The sequence below is a fragment of the Peromyscus eremicus genome, chromosome 11, assembly GCF_949786415.1.
Source record: "Peromyscus eremicus chromosome 11, PerEre_H2_v1, whole genome shotgun sequence".
Lineage (NCBI taxonomy): Eukaryota > Metazoa > Chordata > Mammalia > Rodentia > Cricetidae > Peromyscus > Peromyscus eremicus.
Window position 1 is genome coordinate 39,582,268 of NC_081427.1, and position 17,009 is coordinate 39,599,276.

The window sequence follows — 17,009 nt, forward strand, 5'->3', positions numbered from 1 at the left end:
CGCCTGCCTACCTGACCAGTCCCAGAAAATATTTTGGCAACTAATGAGCTTCGTGGTAGAAGTCACTTTGCGTATGTTGTCACACGTTGCTGGGCCAATCGACTGTGCCCTGAGTGACTTCACTGGAAAAGCACTCTGAGAGCTGACCTAGTTTCCTCTGGACTCCACCCCGTGTGCAGCTTCCCTTTGCTGATTTTGCTTCACTCTGTTTCCCTGAAATAAATCTTAGCCACCGCACGCCGAGTCCTGGACATGTCTGCCAATCCCACCTAGGGGAGGGAGGCCTTGGTTCCCCTAACACGCATGCTCCCTTAGAAAGGTCTTGTTCATGGAGAGATCTTCCCTCTCTGCAAAGTCAGTGCTCAACGACCAGAATCATCCTGAATGGTGGAGAGAGTGTCTGAGAGGGACTGGGCTCCAAGGTCACGCCTTCCTTTATGACTACACTATGCTTTGACGTTCCCGGCAGTTCCTTTGGGAGGACTGTGAAAACACCACCAGTTAAAGCAGGGACCAGGACTCAGTGAACTTTCAATAAACGTACGCTTTTATAGCAGCGTTTAACCACCATTGACAGCTACAGTTTCTTTCAGTAACTAACAGGTCACTTCTCAGACGACTCTGCAAGCAACCTCTGTGGGAACTGCTACAGAAGAGCCTGTGTGGGGGAGAGGGGCAAACGTAACCCAAAACAGGAGGTTTAGACGCTCGGCCAGCCAGTACATAGCATTCGAGGAGAACCGGGTAAAGACTGCGAGAAAACTCAAACTAGTTCCAAAGGCGTAAGTACTGTCCTCGGGAAATGCAGAGGCTGAATAACTCACCACGCTGTAAGATAACTGAAGTGCTAAAAAGCCTATTCCTAGGTCCCATTGCCTTGAACAAATAATAACAAATACTGAAACTCCAGCCATTTTCAACAATGCGAGACCTGCTACCTAGACTGGCCTACACAGTGGATTCATGGGTCCTGGAATACTTCATAAACTGAGGTCAAGGTTTACTGCTTCCGACTTCACTTTCATCCCTTTCTTCCTGTCCTCTCTGCCATCTGTCTGGCCACCACTGTCAACAAAGGTCCTTTGCTGCTGCGTCAGCGGTCACCCATAAATAGTGATGTGCCAGTGCCATTCCGTGGCATGGTGGGCGAGACACTTCCCACTTTGAAAATAAGAAAAAGGACTTGGTTGGCATGAGCAAAGCCCTGGGAACTCCAACACCAATTAGACACCAAACACAATACCCCTTAAGTTAAAGATAGTTGATGTTTGAAATCCCTCCTTCAAAAAGCACCCCGAAGAAAGCATGTGGAGATTGTTAGAGGGTAAGTCAGTAGAACTACCAGCCAGCCCCTAGTCAGGACCCTCATGCCCCCAAGTTTTAGTTTCCTATCTGAAAAAGGGAGACAGTTTGATACTATTTTTTAAACGATAAAATGTATCAAGAACATACATAGTGATACATACCCAAGCATGTATATACACATCCAAAGTAGTATACATACACAACTAGTATGTATACTGCTGAATATACAATCCATAATATATACATTTTTGTTTTTATTTGACATTTACAAACTGAATGTGGATTTAAATCACATAAATTTGTAAGATACAATGTGTGTAATGATCAAGTCACAATAACTGATATTTCCATGTCCCTAAACATTTATCATATTTGTCATTTGGTTGATAACCTTCAAACTCCTCTCTTCTAGTTCTTTATATGAATGTTTCTTGTATAGATCAGGAGACCATGTGAGTTGTTTACTGACTAACACTGTCAAAACTCATGATAAACTAATGGAGCCTTCAAGACCCACAGTTAAACTCAACCCCATGGACAATCAGAGACTGTTACCTGGGTTTTCCTATTCTTCAGCTGTGAATATAATGAGCTCCAGAAATGGAGGGAGGACCAGTGAAGTACTCCAAGGTTCCCAAGGGAAAGAATGAAAGGCAGTGTGAAGGAAGAGGAAGAAAAAGTATTTCAACAATGGAAACTAACTGTATTTGCTTAAACATTCTGTCTTGGAAGGGGTTAAAACGGCTCTCGTGGGACCCCGAGTTAGTTCTCAAGAGAGTATGTGCTTATAAAAGAACCCAAACCCCTCCCTCTTCTCAGGTCTCCGCTTGGTCACGGGACGTCTTCTTCCAGGAGCACCTGCCATCTCAATGCCTTTGACACGAGGCCTTCACTGGAGCTGGCATTAGCTCTTAGGGTCTCCAGGATCCAAAACTGTGAGCTACACTAACCTGTTTTCCCTCCAAATCACCCCAACTATTTCATGATAGCAATGGGAACAGCCCACCCACAGGCCTGTGAACGAGAAGAGTGGGCTTGTTTTTGAAGGGGTAAAATCTGGCCTCCGTGGTATTCCAAGCTAGTGTTCCCTGCTTAGACCAATTACAGACGTCCAACTCTAAGGAACACCTTTTTAACTTCTGTACTGTTTTATTAACTCTTCGAGAATATTATGCAATGTATTTTGAGGATATTTACCAGCTCCCAGTTCTTCCTCTTACCACACTCTCCCATCCCTTCCCATCCAACTTTGAGAATTATTCTTCTTCTTCTTCTTCTTCTTCTTCTTCTTCTTCTTCTTCTTCTTCTTCTTCTTCTTCTTCTTCTTCCTCCTCTTCCTCCTCTTCTTCTCCTTCTCCTCCTTCTTCCTCTTTTTTCTTCTTCTTCCTCCTCCCCGCTCCTCTCCTTCTCCTTTTCCTTTCTCCATTGAGGACAGTTTGTATTGCCCAGCTAGTCTAGGGATTGGGGCCTGCCCTAGTGTGTGGTCCGTCCATCAGGGGGCACATCATTAAAGAAAACTGACTCTCCTTCTCCCAGTAGTTATCAAATGTTAACAGTTCTTCAGCTAACCATGAAATTACAAGTCTATCTTCCTCCATGTATGTTGGGATTTTGTTTGGCCAGAGCTTTCAAAAGTCTTGTGCAAAAGCAGTCACAATCACTGAGTCCATTTGTGTATCTGTCATGTCTGGAAAACACTGTTTCCTTCATGTTACCAATCTTTCTGTCCCCCTCTTCCAAAAAGATTCCTGAGCCTTGAGGGAAGGGGTATATGTGGTTTGAATGAAAATGATCCCCACAGGCTCACAGGGAGTGGCACCATTTGCAAGTGTGGCCTTGTTGAAGTAGAGGTGGCCTTGTTGGAGGAGGTGTGTCACTGAGGGTAGGCTACGGGGTTTCAGAAGCTCAAGTCAGTCCCAGTGTCTTATTCTCTCTTCCTGCTGTCTGTCAACCTAGATGTAGAACTCTTAGCTCCTTATCCAGCACTATGTCTGCCTGCATGCTGCCATGTTTCCCTCCGTGAAGGTAATGGACTAAAGCTCTGAACCCGTAAGCCAGCCCCAATTAAGTGTTTTCCTTTATAAGAGTTGGTGAGGAGTTGGTGTCTCTCCACAGCAATAGAAGCCCTAACTAAGACAGGATGTGACATGAATGTCTGATTTGGGGATGAACACTCCAGTCTTTTGTTGTCTGCACATTGACGACTTGGAGGTCTCTTGTAGCTGCCATCTACTTCAAGAACCATTCTTACATGTGCATTGTACATAAGCAGACATCAAGCCTGATCACAGCCACAGAGCATAATTTGCAATTTCCTGATATTAAGTGCTGCTCACCAGGACAATATTAACTTTCCCACCTCCACACAGCCAACAGTGGAGTCATGACTCTTACCCAGATCCACCTACTGCAAAACTTACTCTCCTAATCATCATACTATCCTTCTAGGGGGAACTGTCCATGTGTAGACACCTCCCTAACCCACTACAAAAAGACCCTGTCTCAGCAAGGACATCGTGGGTGGAACCTGCTCAAGAAATGCAGAAATCGAGGCCAGCAAGATGGCTCAGCAGGTAAAGGCACTTGTCACCAAGCCTGACAACTTGAGCTAGATCCCTGAAACCCATATGGTAGAAGGAGAGAACCAGCCCTCACAAGTTGTTCTCTGACCTCCACAAACGTGTCATACTATGTGTATGTGTGTAAACACACACACACACACACACACAATATATATATATATATACACACACATACACAGAGAGAGCAAATAAATAAATGTAAAAAAAACACAGAAATTATTATCTCCAACAGTATCCAACAAGTTATTGCAAGTAATAGCTAATAATTCTTTGAAACAGTGGAGACATGTTAACATACAAGCATGGTCATATACATGCCTTGCTATTTTACAATAGCAATGATATAAATCCGAACCATTTTGGCGGCCCTAAAGTTCTTACGTTAAATCAAAAGCGCACGGCACTTACCTGGAGGATTTTATTGGCTGTTATTACTGGAACCTTGTCATTTACAGACTCAACAGTCACAAAAAGAGTCCGAGGCAGACTCTGCTTCCCAAGCTCTGAGATGTTGGCCAAGACGGTGAGACTGTCTAGAGATTCCTCACTGCCATTATGAACATAGTAAATCAACCCCTGCTCCACCTGAAACCAAACCAAGAAAAGCACTCAATCCCAAACCACGACCGAACTGCTACAAAAGAGGCCCAAGCTTAAGAATCTCCCTAAAGTACAGAAGCATGTCTCCATCCCATGAAGTCCGAGTGAGCATCAGAGTGGATGGATGGCATCACACTGCATCCTAAAAATAAGTGACATACCACTCCACCCTAAGGATAGGTTTAAGGAAGGGCAGAGAAATGCAATGTGGTGTGGTAATGAGAGTACTGGATTGGCAGCAGAAGACCTGAGTTTAAATGCCACTTCTAACAGTAACGTGTGCTGCTGTGCGTAACCCCGCCTTCCTACCAACAGGACCACACAATAAAGTCCAAGTTCTACTTGCTTATTTAAAGTGACTACATTGTGAAGGTTTTGATTCTTTTATTTGACAATTCAAACGGTTAGATTTAGGCTCCCGTAGAGTTTAATTTCTCTTCCTTGGGAATACATAGATCAGTGAAACTATTAAGTTCCCCTAAACATATTTTCTGAGCTAAGAAAGCAGTGTTTCCTTAATTGTTTTCCATGTTTGAGGTTATGTGTGATGGTGAGTTTTAATCATCAACTTGAGACAATCTAGATTCACCTGGAAAGAGCATCTCAATGAGGATTGTCTCCATTGTGTTGGCCTGTGTGTATGTCCCTGGGGGCTTGTCTCAATTAAGTTCACTGATGTAGGAAGAGTCAGCCTACGGTGGGTAGTGCCATTCCCTAGGCAGGGGGTCCTGAACTATTTAAGAGTCAAGAAATAGAGCTAAACATGTGCAAGTGAGCAAGCAGCATGCATGTGTTTATTTCCCTCTGCTCTTGAATACGGATGTGATGCAAGTTCCTGTCACTGTGACTCCTCTGTTGTGATGGACTATGACCTGCAGTTGTGAGCAGAAACAAACCCCTTTCTCTCTAAATCACTTTTTGTTGGGGTACTTTGTCATAGCAACAGATATGTAACTAGGACAACCTGCACTTCCTGATCATGAGCCCTCACTTTCCTAATAAATCATGTACCTCTTAAGTTAACATACATCTCCTGTAGACAGACTATCGCAGAGTACATTACGATCAGAGTATTCTACCACAGAAGATCTCTTTCACAGTGATATAGCAATTGTAACATTTACTTTTAGCCCTGTTAGATTCCATCTTTTTGATTTCCGTTCTGCAATGGTCACTGGATGGTTTCGTTATTCCTCTTTGATATGTAGAAACCAAAAGTCTGATGGAATTCCTCTCCCCTCTTTCAGACTTGACCACTGGAAACACTGACGATTATAGGTCAGCATCTGAGATCAAGAGCACACATGTTCAAGCCAGACCGAATTTAGCTTCAGTGAGTCTGTGACCGAAACACAATGGCAAGAACTTCCAACGCCCCAAAGGAGTTGTTGGAATTCCGAACAAGTCTCTGGGGCTGTGTTTGTTTTGAAAAAATTTAGCCAAAAATTTTAGCAGTTCAACTTTGCCCACTCCTGTGGTGCACTTCCTTTGAGCAAAGTCTTTTCATCTTACAGGGGTGTTTCTGACAAGGGGTGAAAAGTTCAGTTCCCTCAAGGGAAAATTATGGCCACCCATACACAGGTGCGATGAGAATTTCTGGAGTTCCGTGGGTAGAAGATTCCAGACAACAGGCCTATCCTCAGGTTCCTAGACAACACGGTGTTAAGCTCCTCCAGAACAAACAATGAGAAGGACTGATCAGAAGCTGAGAGAATTCAGAAGTGAAAGCACGTTAGGGACATTGATCGTGCTCAATTCCGGGACACTTTTCCTGGAGAAATACATCACTTCCCCCAAATGACACACCCTTTAATGAGGAATTTGTCCCCAAATTGCATACTATTTAATAATATTTGGCTGAAAGCTGTCTATTCCTACCTTTTGAAAGCCTGAAAAAATATCTGCTGATCAGATTAAGGGCCCAGCCCTTCCTAGCTCCCTTTTCTGGTTTATATTTTTCTTACAGTACGAATAACCTTCATTAAACCTGCTGTGTATTTCACATGTTTCTTGCCTCTCTGCCTCCCTTGTTCCCTCACCCAGGGAGCTCCACAAGGACAGGGTTACTGCCTGATTAATTCACCACTGTGTCCTCATCACCTAACTGCTGTGGGATGGGCTTTCTGTACGCTGTGCATATGTGTTGCTACCATTGGTTAATAACGAAGCTGCTCTGGCCTATGGCAAGACAGGTTATAGCCAGGCAGGAAATCTAAACAAAGACACAGGGAGACGAAAGACAGAGTCAGGGAGAAGCATCCAGCTGGCCAAGGAACAAGATGCCAGCAGACTGGTAATGCCATGGCCACATGGCAAAATATAGATTAATAGAAATGGGTTTGGGGCTAGAAAGATGGCTCAGTGGTTAAGGGCACTGACTGCTCTCCCTAAAGGACCTGGGTTCAAATCCCAGCACCCACATGGCAGCTAACAACTGTCTGTAACTCAAAGATCTGACCTGTAGGCAAAACACCAATGCACATAAAATAAAAAAGTAAATAAATTAAAAAAAATAGAAATGGGTTAATTTAAGATGATAGAGCTAGCTAGCAAGAAGCCTGAGCCATAGGCCAAACAGTTAATAATTAATATTAAGCCTCTGACTGGTTATTTGGGAATAGGCGGCTGGGAAAGACTCATCAGACTACACCTAACTCTAGAAGCCCTGACACAAGACATTCACAAACTTCTTATTGAACAAATGAAGCCAGGGTCTCGCCACCAAGACACTGAAGGCCACAGACACATAGAATTAGTATTACTTTAAGTGATATTCTCAAAACCTAGAGAATACAGGGGTTACATATAAAGAGACAGTGTAAGGAATCACCTGCCCAACAGGGACACATGACCTTATCATATGTCTGAGAACAGGCTGAGTGATAACACAGATGCCCCAGGGAACAAGTATGTCTCTGTACACAGATTTCAACAAACATTCCTCTTATGAACATGGCAGTCACTGACTTGACTCAGACAGGACCCAGAGTATATGAGATTAAGGGTACTTGATTTAACTTACACCAGAGCAGATGGTTGCTATAGGTGGGTTTTCTGGCCTTTGAGATGGAAGCCATGAGAGAGAGATGTGAATGAATAGTCGTCTTCCCTGGGTCAGAGGGAGAAACTGCTCTCCTACCCTCTGCATCCTGTTTCTTCATGGCTTCCTAATGATACTTGGGTAAGTCTAGCCTCCTTGACAGTTGATGTAGACTACACCTCCTATGGACAGAGGAAGGGACCCTTCAAATGTAGCCCCAAGCAACCTCTGCCCCTCCTCGGCCTGTGGAGTACTCCTCAGCTACCCAGATGGCCTCTCGTCTCTCAGGCCTCCACACTAGGGGCTATGCTGCTCCTTTACCCTGCACGGTCCTTCTCTGGTTCCTAATCTGTTACTTCTGTGCTCTTTAGCTCCTCAAAGTCTAGATTGAACATTGTCCCTTTGCAAAGAGTGACTTACGATCTCCTCTCTGCTCTCCAGTTAGAATTGTACAGGCCAGTTTTATACTCCTACAACACTACTGTGAAAATACAACATAAGAGACAAGAAGAGAGCATCCTAACTAAAGATGAAGCATCTGGCTCCTCAATTGCATTTCCTGAGGCAAGGAGTATGTTTCGGTTACCACGGTAACACATCATAACCAAAACAGAGCAAGCCTTTAGGAAGTGGATTTGAATCCATCAAGAATCCCGTAACTTGCATTTTCAAATTTTTACTTACTTTTATGTTTGGGTGTTTTGCCTGTATGTATGTCTGGGCACCACCTGCATGCCTGGTAGCCATGTCAGATCCCTTACAACTAGATTTACAGATGGTTGTGGGCCACCACGTGAGTGCTGGGAACTGAACCTGGGTCCTCTGCAAGAGCAATCAATGTTTTTAACGGTTGAGCCAACTCTCCAGCCGCCAACTTGGAATTCTTAAAGGCAAAATGAAGCAACATACATAGGTTTTTAGCTGGAGAGGCGAAGGCAGGAAAATATGGTGGGAAGTTGTTTGTGGTTTCCAACCGAAAGAGTCTGTGTTGCTAGGGCTTTATAAGGGGGATCTGCAGGCTAATTTTCAAAATGAAAAAAAAAATGGTAGAAATCATTAATTTATTCCCGTAAGAAAGCAAAGTCTAACAATAATACCAAAGCAAAGAAACGAGATAGCAACCTTGAGTTGACTTTGGTTATTTTATCTGCTTTCATATCTGGATGCCAGGAAAGCTGATTGCCAGGACTGAGTCACTCTGGACCCCTGTGGCCCCATGTTTAGCAGACAGCACGGTCTTTGTAAAACACCTGGTGACTGGGTGAAGGGGTAGGTGAATGAAAAACCTTCACCAAAGATGAAATAGCGGAGTGTTGCTGGTATCAAGGAGAGGGACAGAGTGCTCTTGCAGAGGTAGACATTAGTAAGGATGGCACAGTCAATTCACGGTGTACAGTCAAAAGTCAGGAGACTAGGAGAAAGCAAAAATGAAAAGGAAAAACTTCAAGGGCATCTGATAATCTTTCTGTCACATAGTTAGAGAGTTTACGAGGGGAATAATGCCTCTCACGTTGCAGTTTCGGCAGAGCCAGGATCTAAGAGAAGTTTCCAAATTCACGTCAGTGAAAAGAAATGTTGAAATGTTTTTAAACTACAGAGGGCCATCTCAGGAAGTAGTAAATACGGCATCAGCATCACTGAAAATGTTTAGAAATGTTAACACCGTGGGACACTATAGACAGGCTTCTAGCATCTTGTGGGAAGCTGGACTCCAAGGTCCCATCACCCTAAAGCCTGTGAGTCTAAATGACAAAGAGCCAGTTCCAACCCTCCTCTGGCACAACACACTCAAATATATTAGCTGAGATTTATTACCTGTTTCCTGGAAAATTTCATTAGCTTTACTCTTGGAAAACTGGAACTTTCAATATAACCATGCCTTGGTGGTTCCAGGAGAACAAATTCACAGTCAAGACTCTCAAAATACTTGCTTGGAATTCTGAGGTGGTCTTGTAGAAGTGCTTTGGAGCCCCTTTCTCGAACTGTGAAATTCTGTACCTCCAGAGGTATCCACTCAGGGATGATATCCAAATGCACTTCCATTCTCCTTACAAAGTGTGAGTCCTTTGTCACATCGAGGGTGAACTGATCCTTTTGTTGGCCGGGAGCTGTCTGTACATAAAGGACATCGCCATCGTCAATATCCTGCTGGGTGAAGCTCAGAGGAAACTTCCCATCTGTACCCTCGCTGCCATCTTCTGCTGGAGATTTTTCGAGGTATCCATGCACTGGTGGAGTTCTGACTATGAACACTGTCTCCAGAGGTATATCGTCCTCATTCCCAGCCTTGTGTTCACAAACACAACACCAGAAGAAAAACACATGAAGAACTGTAAGAGTCAAAGCTGTTGATGAACCAAATGATTTCACTTAATATTGACAAGTAGCCTAAGTTACAATTAGGGTTGTTACACAGCTCAAAGCCAGGTCTGACCTAGGGCCCATGCCAGTATTTGGAATATCAGCCCTAGACTGTCCGTCTGCCCATCCATCCATCCGTCCGTGTCTGTCTGTCTGTCTGTCTGTCTCTCTCTCTCTCTCTCACACACACACACACACACACACAAATTCAATAGCTCTTGAGTAACTATGAAGTATACAAATTCAATAGCTCTTGAGTAACTATGAAGTATACAAATTCAATAGCTCTTGAGTAACTATGAAGTATTCCCACACAGCAGTAAAAACTCTGAATATTCTAAAAATTAAGGTAAAAGAATTCAGTGTTATCAGGGGAGGGCTGGAGGCTTGCCTCGCATCCCTAGCACCATGGTAGAGGAATTATAAAGAGAGGGAATCAAAGATGGTTTGAGGAAGAATAGTTGCATCACTAAAATTTCACAACTGTCGAGGAAAGCGCTTTTTCCCTGTTTGGTGTTCTGCTTTCACTAGCTCAGCAGTTCCTATGCATTGTCATTTCATTGATTCAGCAAAGGACATTTAGAGACTGTATCTGTAACTGATTTACACTCACAAGAGGGACCATGCCCCCTCGTGGTGAAACATATTAACTCCCTAAGCTTGAAAAAAAAAATGTGAAAAGCTGGTGCTTTCTATTCCCTTAGTCAAGACTCAGTATTTACCAAACTGATTCTAGCTCAAACTCATCTCTGATATTGCTGGTCACACTTGGAAAGCTGCCTCTGGTCCTGAAGACAGGGTCAGAACTGCCTGCGTATCTGGCCAACTGTTAAAAATACAGCTTGCCCATCCTATACTCTATAGGAGACTCCCCTAAAAATAACAGCCCAGTCACACTGATTCCAGGACTGCCTACTAGAAATTTCAAGGTAGGAGTCTGAGGGAAAGTCGTGGCTCTGTTCTCACACTGGCACTGCTCCACTGGTCTAGATCAGTTTTACCCATCGTTTTCAGGAAACTAAACAAGGCCACATCCAGAAATAAAGAGACTGTGCAATGATACCTTAAACTGTTTAGGGAAATCCTTTTTATGTCTGTTAAATTACTACTTCCTCCCATCAAAAATTAACCCATATCGAATGTAATGTTGCTAGAACTGCTGTTAGCAACAAATAAAAATAAAAAGCATTTAATTTATCATAATATATACTTCCCTCCCTTAGTCCTACTTCATACTACAGTAAGCATGGGCACACACATGAATATGTATGTAAATACAGCCTTAACATTGTGCAGATTTAATTTCCAAGTGTAGGAAAACTGGTAGAATCAAATTCCAAACCTCCTAACTTTTCATCTCAGTGGCATATAAATATGTATATAAGTGTGTGCACTCACATACCTTAGAGATACTCTTGGTGCCATGAAACACACAGAGAAAGAGAGAGACAGAGAAGGTATTCTCAGAAGCAAACACATAGATTATTAGCCCCTACTAGTCTAAGCCAATAAGAATGCCCAGTGCTTTGGATGATACCTACCTGGAGCCCTCCTCTGCTCAGTTTTACTGGTTTTCCTTCTTCAACTATAAGGGTTCTGGTAGGCAGAATCTGAGTGTCACGTTGGTGACTCTCCAAGGACACTTGAACACAAAAGCTCACATCTAAGTGGACGTCTTTAACTTTCACTGTCAAGTTCAACACATCAAAGTTCCCATCGCCACTGTGCCTGTAAATCACGTGTCCCTGCTTCAGGTCATGCTGGGAAAATGAGTGGAACACAGAATTGTTGACCAGAATCCTGCCATGTCTGGGGGGTTGCAGGATATGGAATTCATATTCGTGGTCTGTTCTGACATCTTGGTTTGTGGTGACGCTCAGGTTGGCTGTGGTGAGGCAGCTGTCCCGCCCTCTGTGCACAAGCAGCCCTGTGTTGTTGACTATGTGGACATAGGCCTCTGACACACTGACCTCCAAGAGGGATGACGTGTAATGGACACCATCTGTCACAAACAGCAGGAATCGGGCAGAGTCTGGACCGCGGTGCCTGAAGAGCACACGCCCTTCCTGGAGGTCCTCTTGTCGGAACTGGTAGAGCTTCTGAGTCGGGTCACTGGCTTTCACCAAATCTCCATTTGGTATGCCACGCCGAGTGTAGAGCAACTGGCCATCATCAAAATCTAAATCCGGGTCATGGTAGCAGAGGTCTGCTAGCGTCAGTAAGCGCTGGCTATCCCGCACAACATGAAAGACCTTATCGACCACTCGCACTGGCTTCTCATCATTCTTCAGCTCAACAGAAATGCTGACTTTGATCTCTGCAGGCATGTGCTCGGAGTCAAGACTTCTGACTCCTCCCTGTTGGCCCAGCTCTGTGGCAGAGGCCAAAACGATGAATTCATCATGCTGGGTCTCAGAGTCATCGTGAACATATATCAGCCTTCCACCCTCTATGTCTCCATCTGTGAATCCAGTGATGCTATTGTCACTTCCCCGAGGAGTGGAAGAGCTGAGCAGTTTCAGTTCCCCATGCTGAGGACTCTTGGTGACTTCATATTGGAAGACATGATTGTCCGATGTTTGAACAAATAATTCTGATTTTGAAATTAATGTCCATTCCCCTTCTTTTACAAATAATCCAGTGTTGGTTAGAATAATATGTGTCTTTTCTGCCTTAAGGTTTATCCTGAAAGTATAGTCTTTTGATTCAATGTGTTCTACAACAATTGAAAAACTAAAAGTATCCTGTGAGTGTTCCCTGGGCCTCCCCTGAGGTTCATAGCTTACCTTAGAGTCTGTAATATTTTTTTGACTGAAAACTGAACTTGTTTTAAGAACTTCATTACCGAGTAGCAAGTTTCCTTTCTTAGGTGGGATCAGTAACTTGAAATAGAGTTCCCTCTCAGCTACTTCCACACCCTCTGTTGCAGCCTGCAGATGATCAGAATCCAATATTTTCTTGTTTACACCGCTAATCTCTAGAGGAATATTCTTCAGAAGTGTCAATTTCAGCCACTGAACAGTCACCGGAAACAGGAGCTCTTTGCTTACTCTTCCTTCCATGCTAACTTTAAATTTAAAGTGATCTGTAACATTTTCTTGCTGCTGTTCTTTGAATGAACTATAGTATCGAATCCGACCCTGGTCAACGGAGCGTTGAAAAAAGCTACTAACCTGTTTCCATTCCCCGTTGGATCCCCGATGCTGAATTTGGCCAAACTGAGGTGGACGGGTGATGTCATAGCGAGTGTCCAACTCATGTTGTTCACCATTTACCTTCACTGACAAGTCACTCTTGGTGATCAGAACCGTACCGCCCTGTGGCACCACCACTCCATTCCTATCTGCCACTTCAAAGTCCCAAGGAACAGCCATGACACGCAACACCACGGTATTGCTAACCAGCTCACCGTCAGTTGCTCTCAGAACAATCCGAGAGTTTCGGTGACCCCTGTGCACGTAGAAAATGTTGCCTTCTTGTAAATCCACATGTGTAAAACCATTGATGGGTCTCCCAGGGTCGTGGGCACGTTCTAAAAACCCAGCGTCTGCATTGAAGTTGCTGAGAACTGAAAGTCTGAGATACTGAGACTCTGTGTCGGGATCTGACACCTGTACCACATTGGGGGTCAGTTGTTTCTTTGAGTTCTCGAAGAGAAGCAAGTGTCCTTCTGGGAGCTTAAGGTATGGGGGGTCATTCACTGGAATGACAATTATGTTCAAAACATGTGGAATGGGATCCTGCAGCTGGGATGGCATCACCTTCTTGCTACTAGAAAAAACCCAAAATGTAAAAGAATCTGTAGGCTCCTCCGAACCATTGTGAACATACCACACTTTCCCATGCCTCAAGTCTAACAGAGTAAAAGTCCTCTCCTTTTCTTGTTCAGACCAAACATCTAGTTGAAGGAAACCATGAGCTGGCATTTCCTGTATTTGAAACAGTATCTGAGAATCGTTGATACTCAGATCCATAAAGTCCACATTCACGTTGATATGCTTTTGTCCCAGTAAGGCCCGTCCACCTTCTTGGACTTCCAACTTATTCAAAACCAGAAAACTGCTACTTTGATTTTCCAGAGGGGAACCGGTACTGGGAACCGCAGTGGAGGGGGATGGCTCCGGCTGAAACAGGTCTTCTGCAGTCACTGAAGGATTTATTCCATGGACGCTCTCGCTTGTGCACCCAGCAGAAATGTCTTTGGAAACAAGTGCATCCCTTAATGCCCTCTTCTCCGAGTTTGCTTCCAAGGCTCTCAGGCATCCTTTCAGAGAGATGCCTCGAGCAGATTTCCCAGGCACAGACACAAGGCCTAGCCCCCGCCCTGTTTCCCACATCTGGTGATCCAGACCTCCCACGAACAGGGGGCCTTCAGATACAAACTCTTGGCTTTGCGGAGGCAGCGTGGCTCTTACCCCGTGTTCATCTACCATGAGGTCCAGATGCCTCCTCGTGACTCGGAGCTGAACAACGTGCCACTTGTTGTCACTGACCAAGGTGAAGGATGAAAGCTGAGTTTTTGTTTCTCCTCTTCCAACATGAGCCTTCAGTCGACCCTCGTGTATTTCCAAGGCAACAAAATCTCTTCCTCTACCTGACTGAAATAAAAGCATGGCTTGTTGGGTTCCAGTTTGCACAGCGAATCTCAGTATCCCTTCCCCCTGTACCCTCCATTCTGGAAAGGCGACATAGGACCTAGAGCTGAAAAAGCTAATAGCTTCATTCTTCCCAGCAAAAAACTCCTCGCTACATCCCAGGGACACCTCATAAACCTTCTTAAAACCAGGGTAAGACCGAAGCGATGTGAGGATCTCCCTCTGGTTAAACACCACGGCCTCTATGCATCCTCGGAAGTTGGGGGTCTTGCTGTCCAGGTAAGGGACGCTGAGGCTCCCACGACCTCCTACATAGATTCCATGGTGAAATGTGAAGTTGTGCATCCCCCGACGAAGCTGGCCAGTTGTCTCATAATGCTTGTCAATAACCAAGAAAACATTATCCTTGCCATAGTCCAGTTCCACGGAATGCCAAACCAAATTGTCCACACGAAGTCTTCGGTCAGAAAGGAGGACCTGTTCACCCGTACCCGAATTTATTTTCACCTAAAAGAGACAAGAGCCATAATTAGTGAACCTCATCAAGATGTTCATCTCGTAGTGTTTTACTGGGGGGATGGAGGGGCTATGGATTGACCCCACTAAAACTCATGGTGAGGCCTGAATCTGAACCCAGCTGTGCCGAGAGGTGCTGAGGCCTCAGAGAGGTTGTTAACAGGAGTCAAGGCTATGCTTTTGGGGGGAGTGAGTTCTCTTAAGGAAATGGATTGGAGACGTAAGAGGGGGTGGGGGTGGTAGGAAGCAGGCTTTCCCCTCGCGTCTTCCCGTCCACCATGATGCCTTCACCAGAAGCCAAGCAGGCTCTCCCATCATCCTCTCACACACACCCAGAAATGAACCTATTGTCTCTGTCCTTTATAAATTTCCCAGCCTCGGGCATTTTGTCATTGCATGAGAAAGGATGGAGACAGAGAGGGAGGGAAGTGGGGAGGGAGGGGAGGAAGGAAAGAGAGAGAGTGAGAATGAATTTGGCCATGAAAACCTCCTATAGTTATGGATTACATGTTGAAGTGAAAAATAACAAGGTCAGAATATTTAAGACATGCTGGAAAAACTGGAGACAATCCACCCTAAATAAATGGTATATCACTTTATTCTAGTGAGAAATGGTTTCTTCTCTTTTTCTGTTGCTTTGTGTTCTCTAGTAACTGAATGCTTATACAGTTTAAAGATTTAAAAATAATAATAATAATACCTGTAGTATTCCTGACAGAAGTTCTATTAGGCAGTAGTCAATTTTCCCAGCTGCAAGAAAAAGTAAGCCTTGTGGCTTGCTGGTTTGAAATCTCAACTGAAGAGACAGCCCGGAGGAGACTTCTGTGATGCTGAGACCCACGTAGCTTTCGCCATAAAAGGATGCTTTGGGGAAGAAAAACACAGGTCAGTAAACTTGCTATACCATGAGGATGCTTCACATTCTCTTCCTCCTCGTAGCCTGATCCTGCTCAAGAAAGCTGCCCTCGCCAAAGACCACGCCTGCTTTCTACAGTGGCTCACAGACCCAGCAGAAATGTCTCAAAACACAGCATTCTCTTCCCAAACTCAGGACAGCTCCGAGGGGTCCCCTCTTCATTAGAACACATCAAAGGGGCAGCCACGGTTTTCTCTAGTGCTGAAGAGCACCTCTAATTCTTTACCTCCACAAGTCCGCTCCCTTGCCTTGGGCAGGGCTGGATTCCAAGCTCCCCCTAACAACACTCCTGCGCGTTAAGCTCCATCTCCGATTTACCTTCCCATGGAACCTACCGGGCACTAGAAGTAGCCTGAAAAGGTCGACTCTGGAAGGGACTGGGTGCTGAACCACCCTCAACTGAAATGACAATTGGAACGAGTGTCACTGCTCACGGGTGGGGCCCAGGAACCCCTGGCAATGATGTTAAAGTTCTGTTGGTTATGAACTGGGATGGTATAGCTGTGACAGAGCACTTACTAGTCCCGACTCTAAGCCAGAAAAAAGCAGAGGGCAAATATAACTATGAGGGCAACGGAACTGGGTACTGACTGGCAAGCTTGAAGTTTTACAGAAGGACAAGCCCAGAAAGGTTAGTGTTAATCACGACCTTTGTCCTCATTTCCCACAGCAGGAGGACAGAGGAAGTTGAGACTCACACCACGAACCAATCACCAGAGTAGCCAAGCTCAGACAGTCTCAACAAGCTCGCTCTGACACGGCAAAGGCTCTCGTTAGATAAAAGCGGAACACCGCTGTGTGAAACTGGAACCCTGCATCGATTCCATCAAGCATCTTGACTCCCAGACCCACGAGAGCCCTCTGTGTCAGCGGATGTGGGTGATTCTCTTATCAAGGCCAGCACCTTGGAGTCTGCAGAATCCTCTCTCCACAAGATACCACGGGACCTCTGGAGACAGACCTCGTTGCCGCCAACAGCCAGGCCCATAAGCAAAGGGCAAGTCACCACTCAACCTTCCTGGTCATGGGTGGCTAGATATGGGATAGATAATGCAGAGGCAAAGAGGGTGTCCATGTGATTACCTTGTACACCT

The 17,009-nt window shown here is 44.8% G+C and overlaps 1 protein-coding gene across 1 annotated transcript in view; it reads right to left on the minus strand.

Moving 5' to 3' along the window:
* The window catches only part of LOC131922030 (chondroitin sulfate proteoglycan 4-like), a 52,388-nt gene extending 35,639 nt beyond the window's left edge, over window positions 1–16,749 (minus strand). The window contains exons 1-5 of the mRNA XM_059276756.1: window positions 16,659–16,749; window positions 15,700–15,863; window positions 11,430–14,990; window positions 9,343–9,813; window positions 4,296–4,472 (exon numbers count right to left, since the gene is read on the minus strand). Of these exons, the coding sequence (XP_059132739.1) occupies window positions 4,296–4,472; window positions 9,343–9,813; window positions 11,430–14,990; window positions 15,700–15,863; window positions 16,659–16,749 (4,464 nt within the window). The remainder of the gene's footprint in view (window positions 1–4,295; window positions 4,473–9,342; window positions 9,814–11,429; window positions 14,991–15,699; window positions 15,864–16,658) is intronic.
* Window positions 16,750–17,009: the final 260 nt, after the last annotated feature.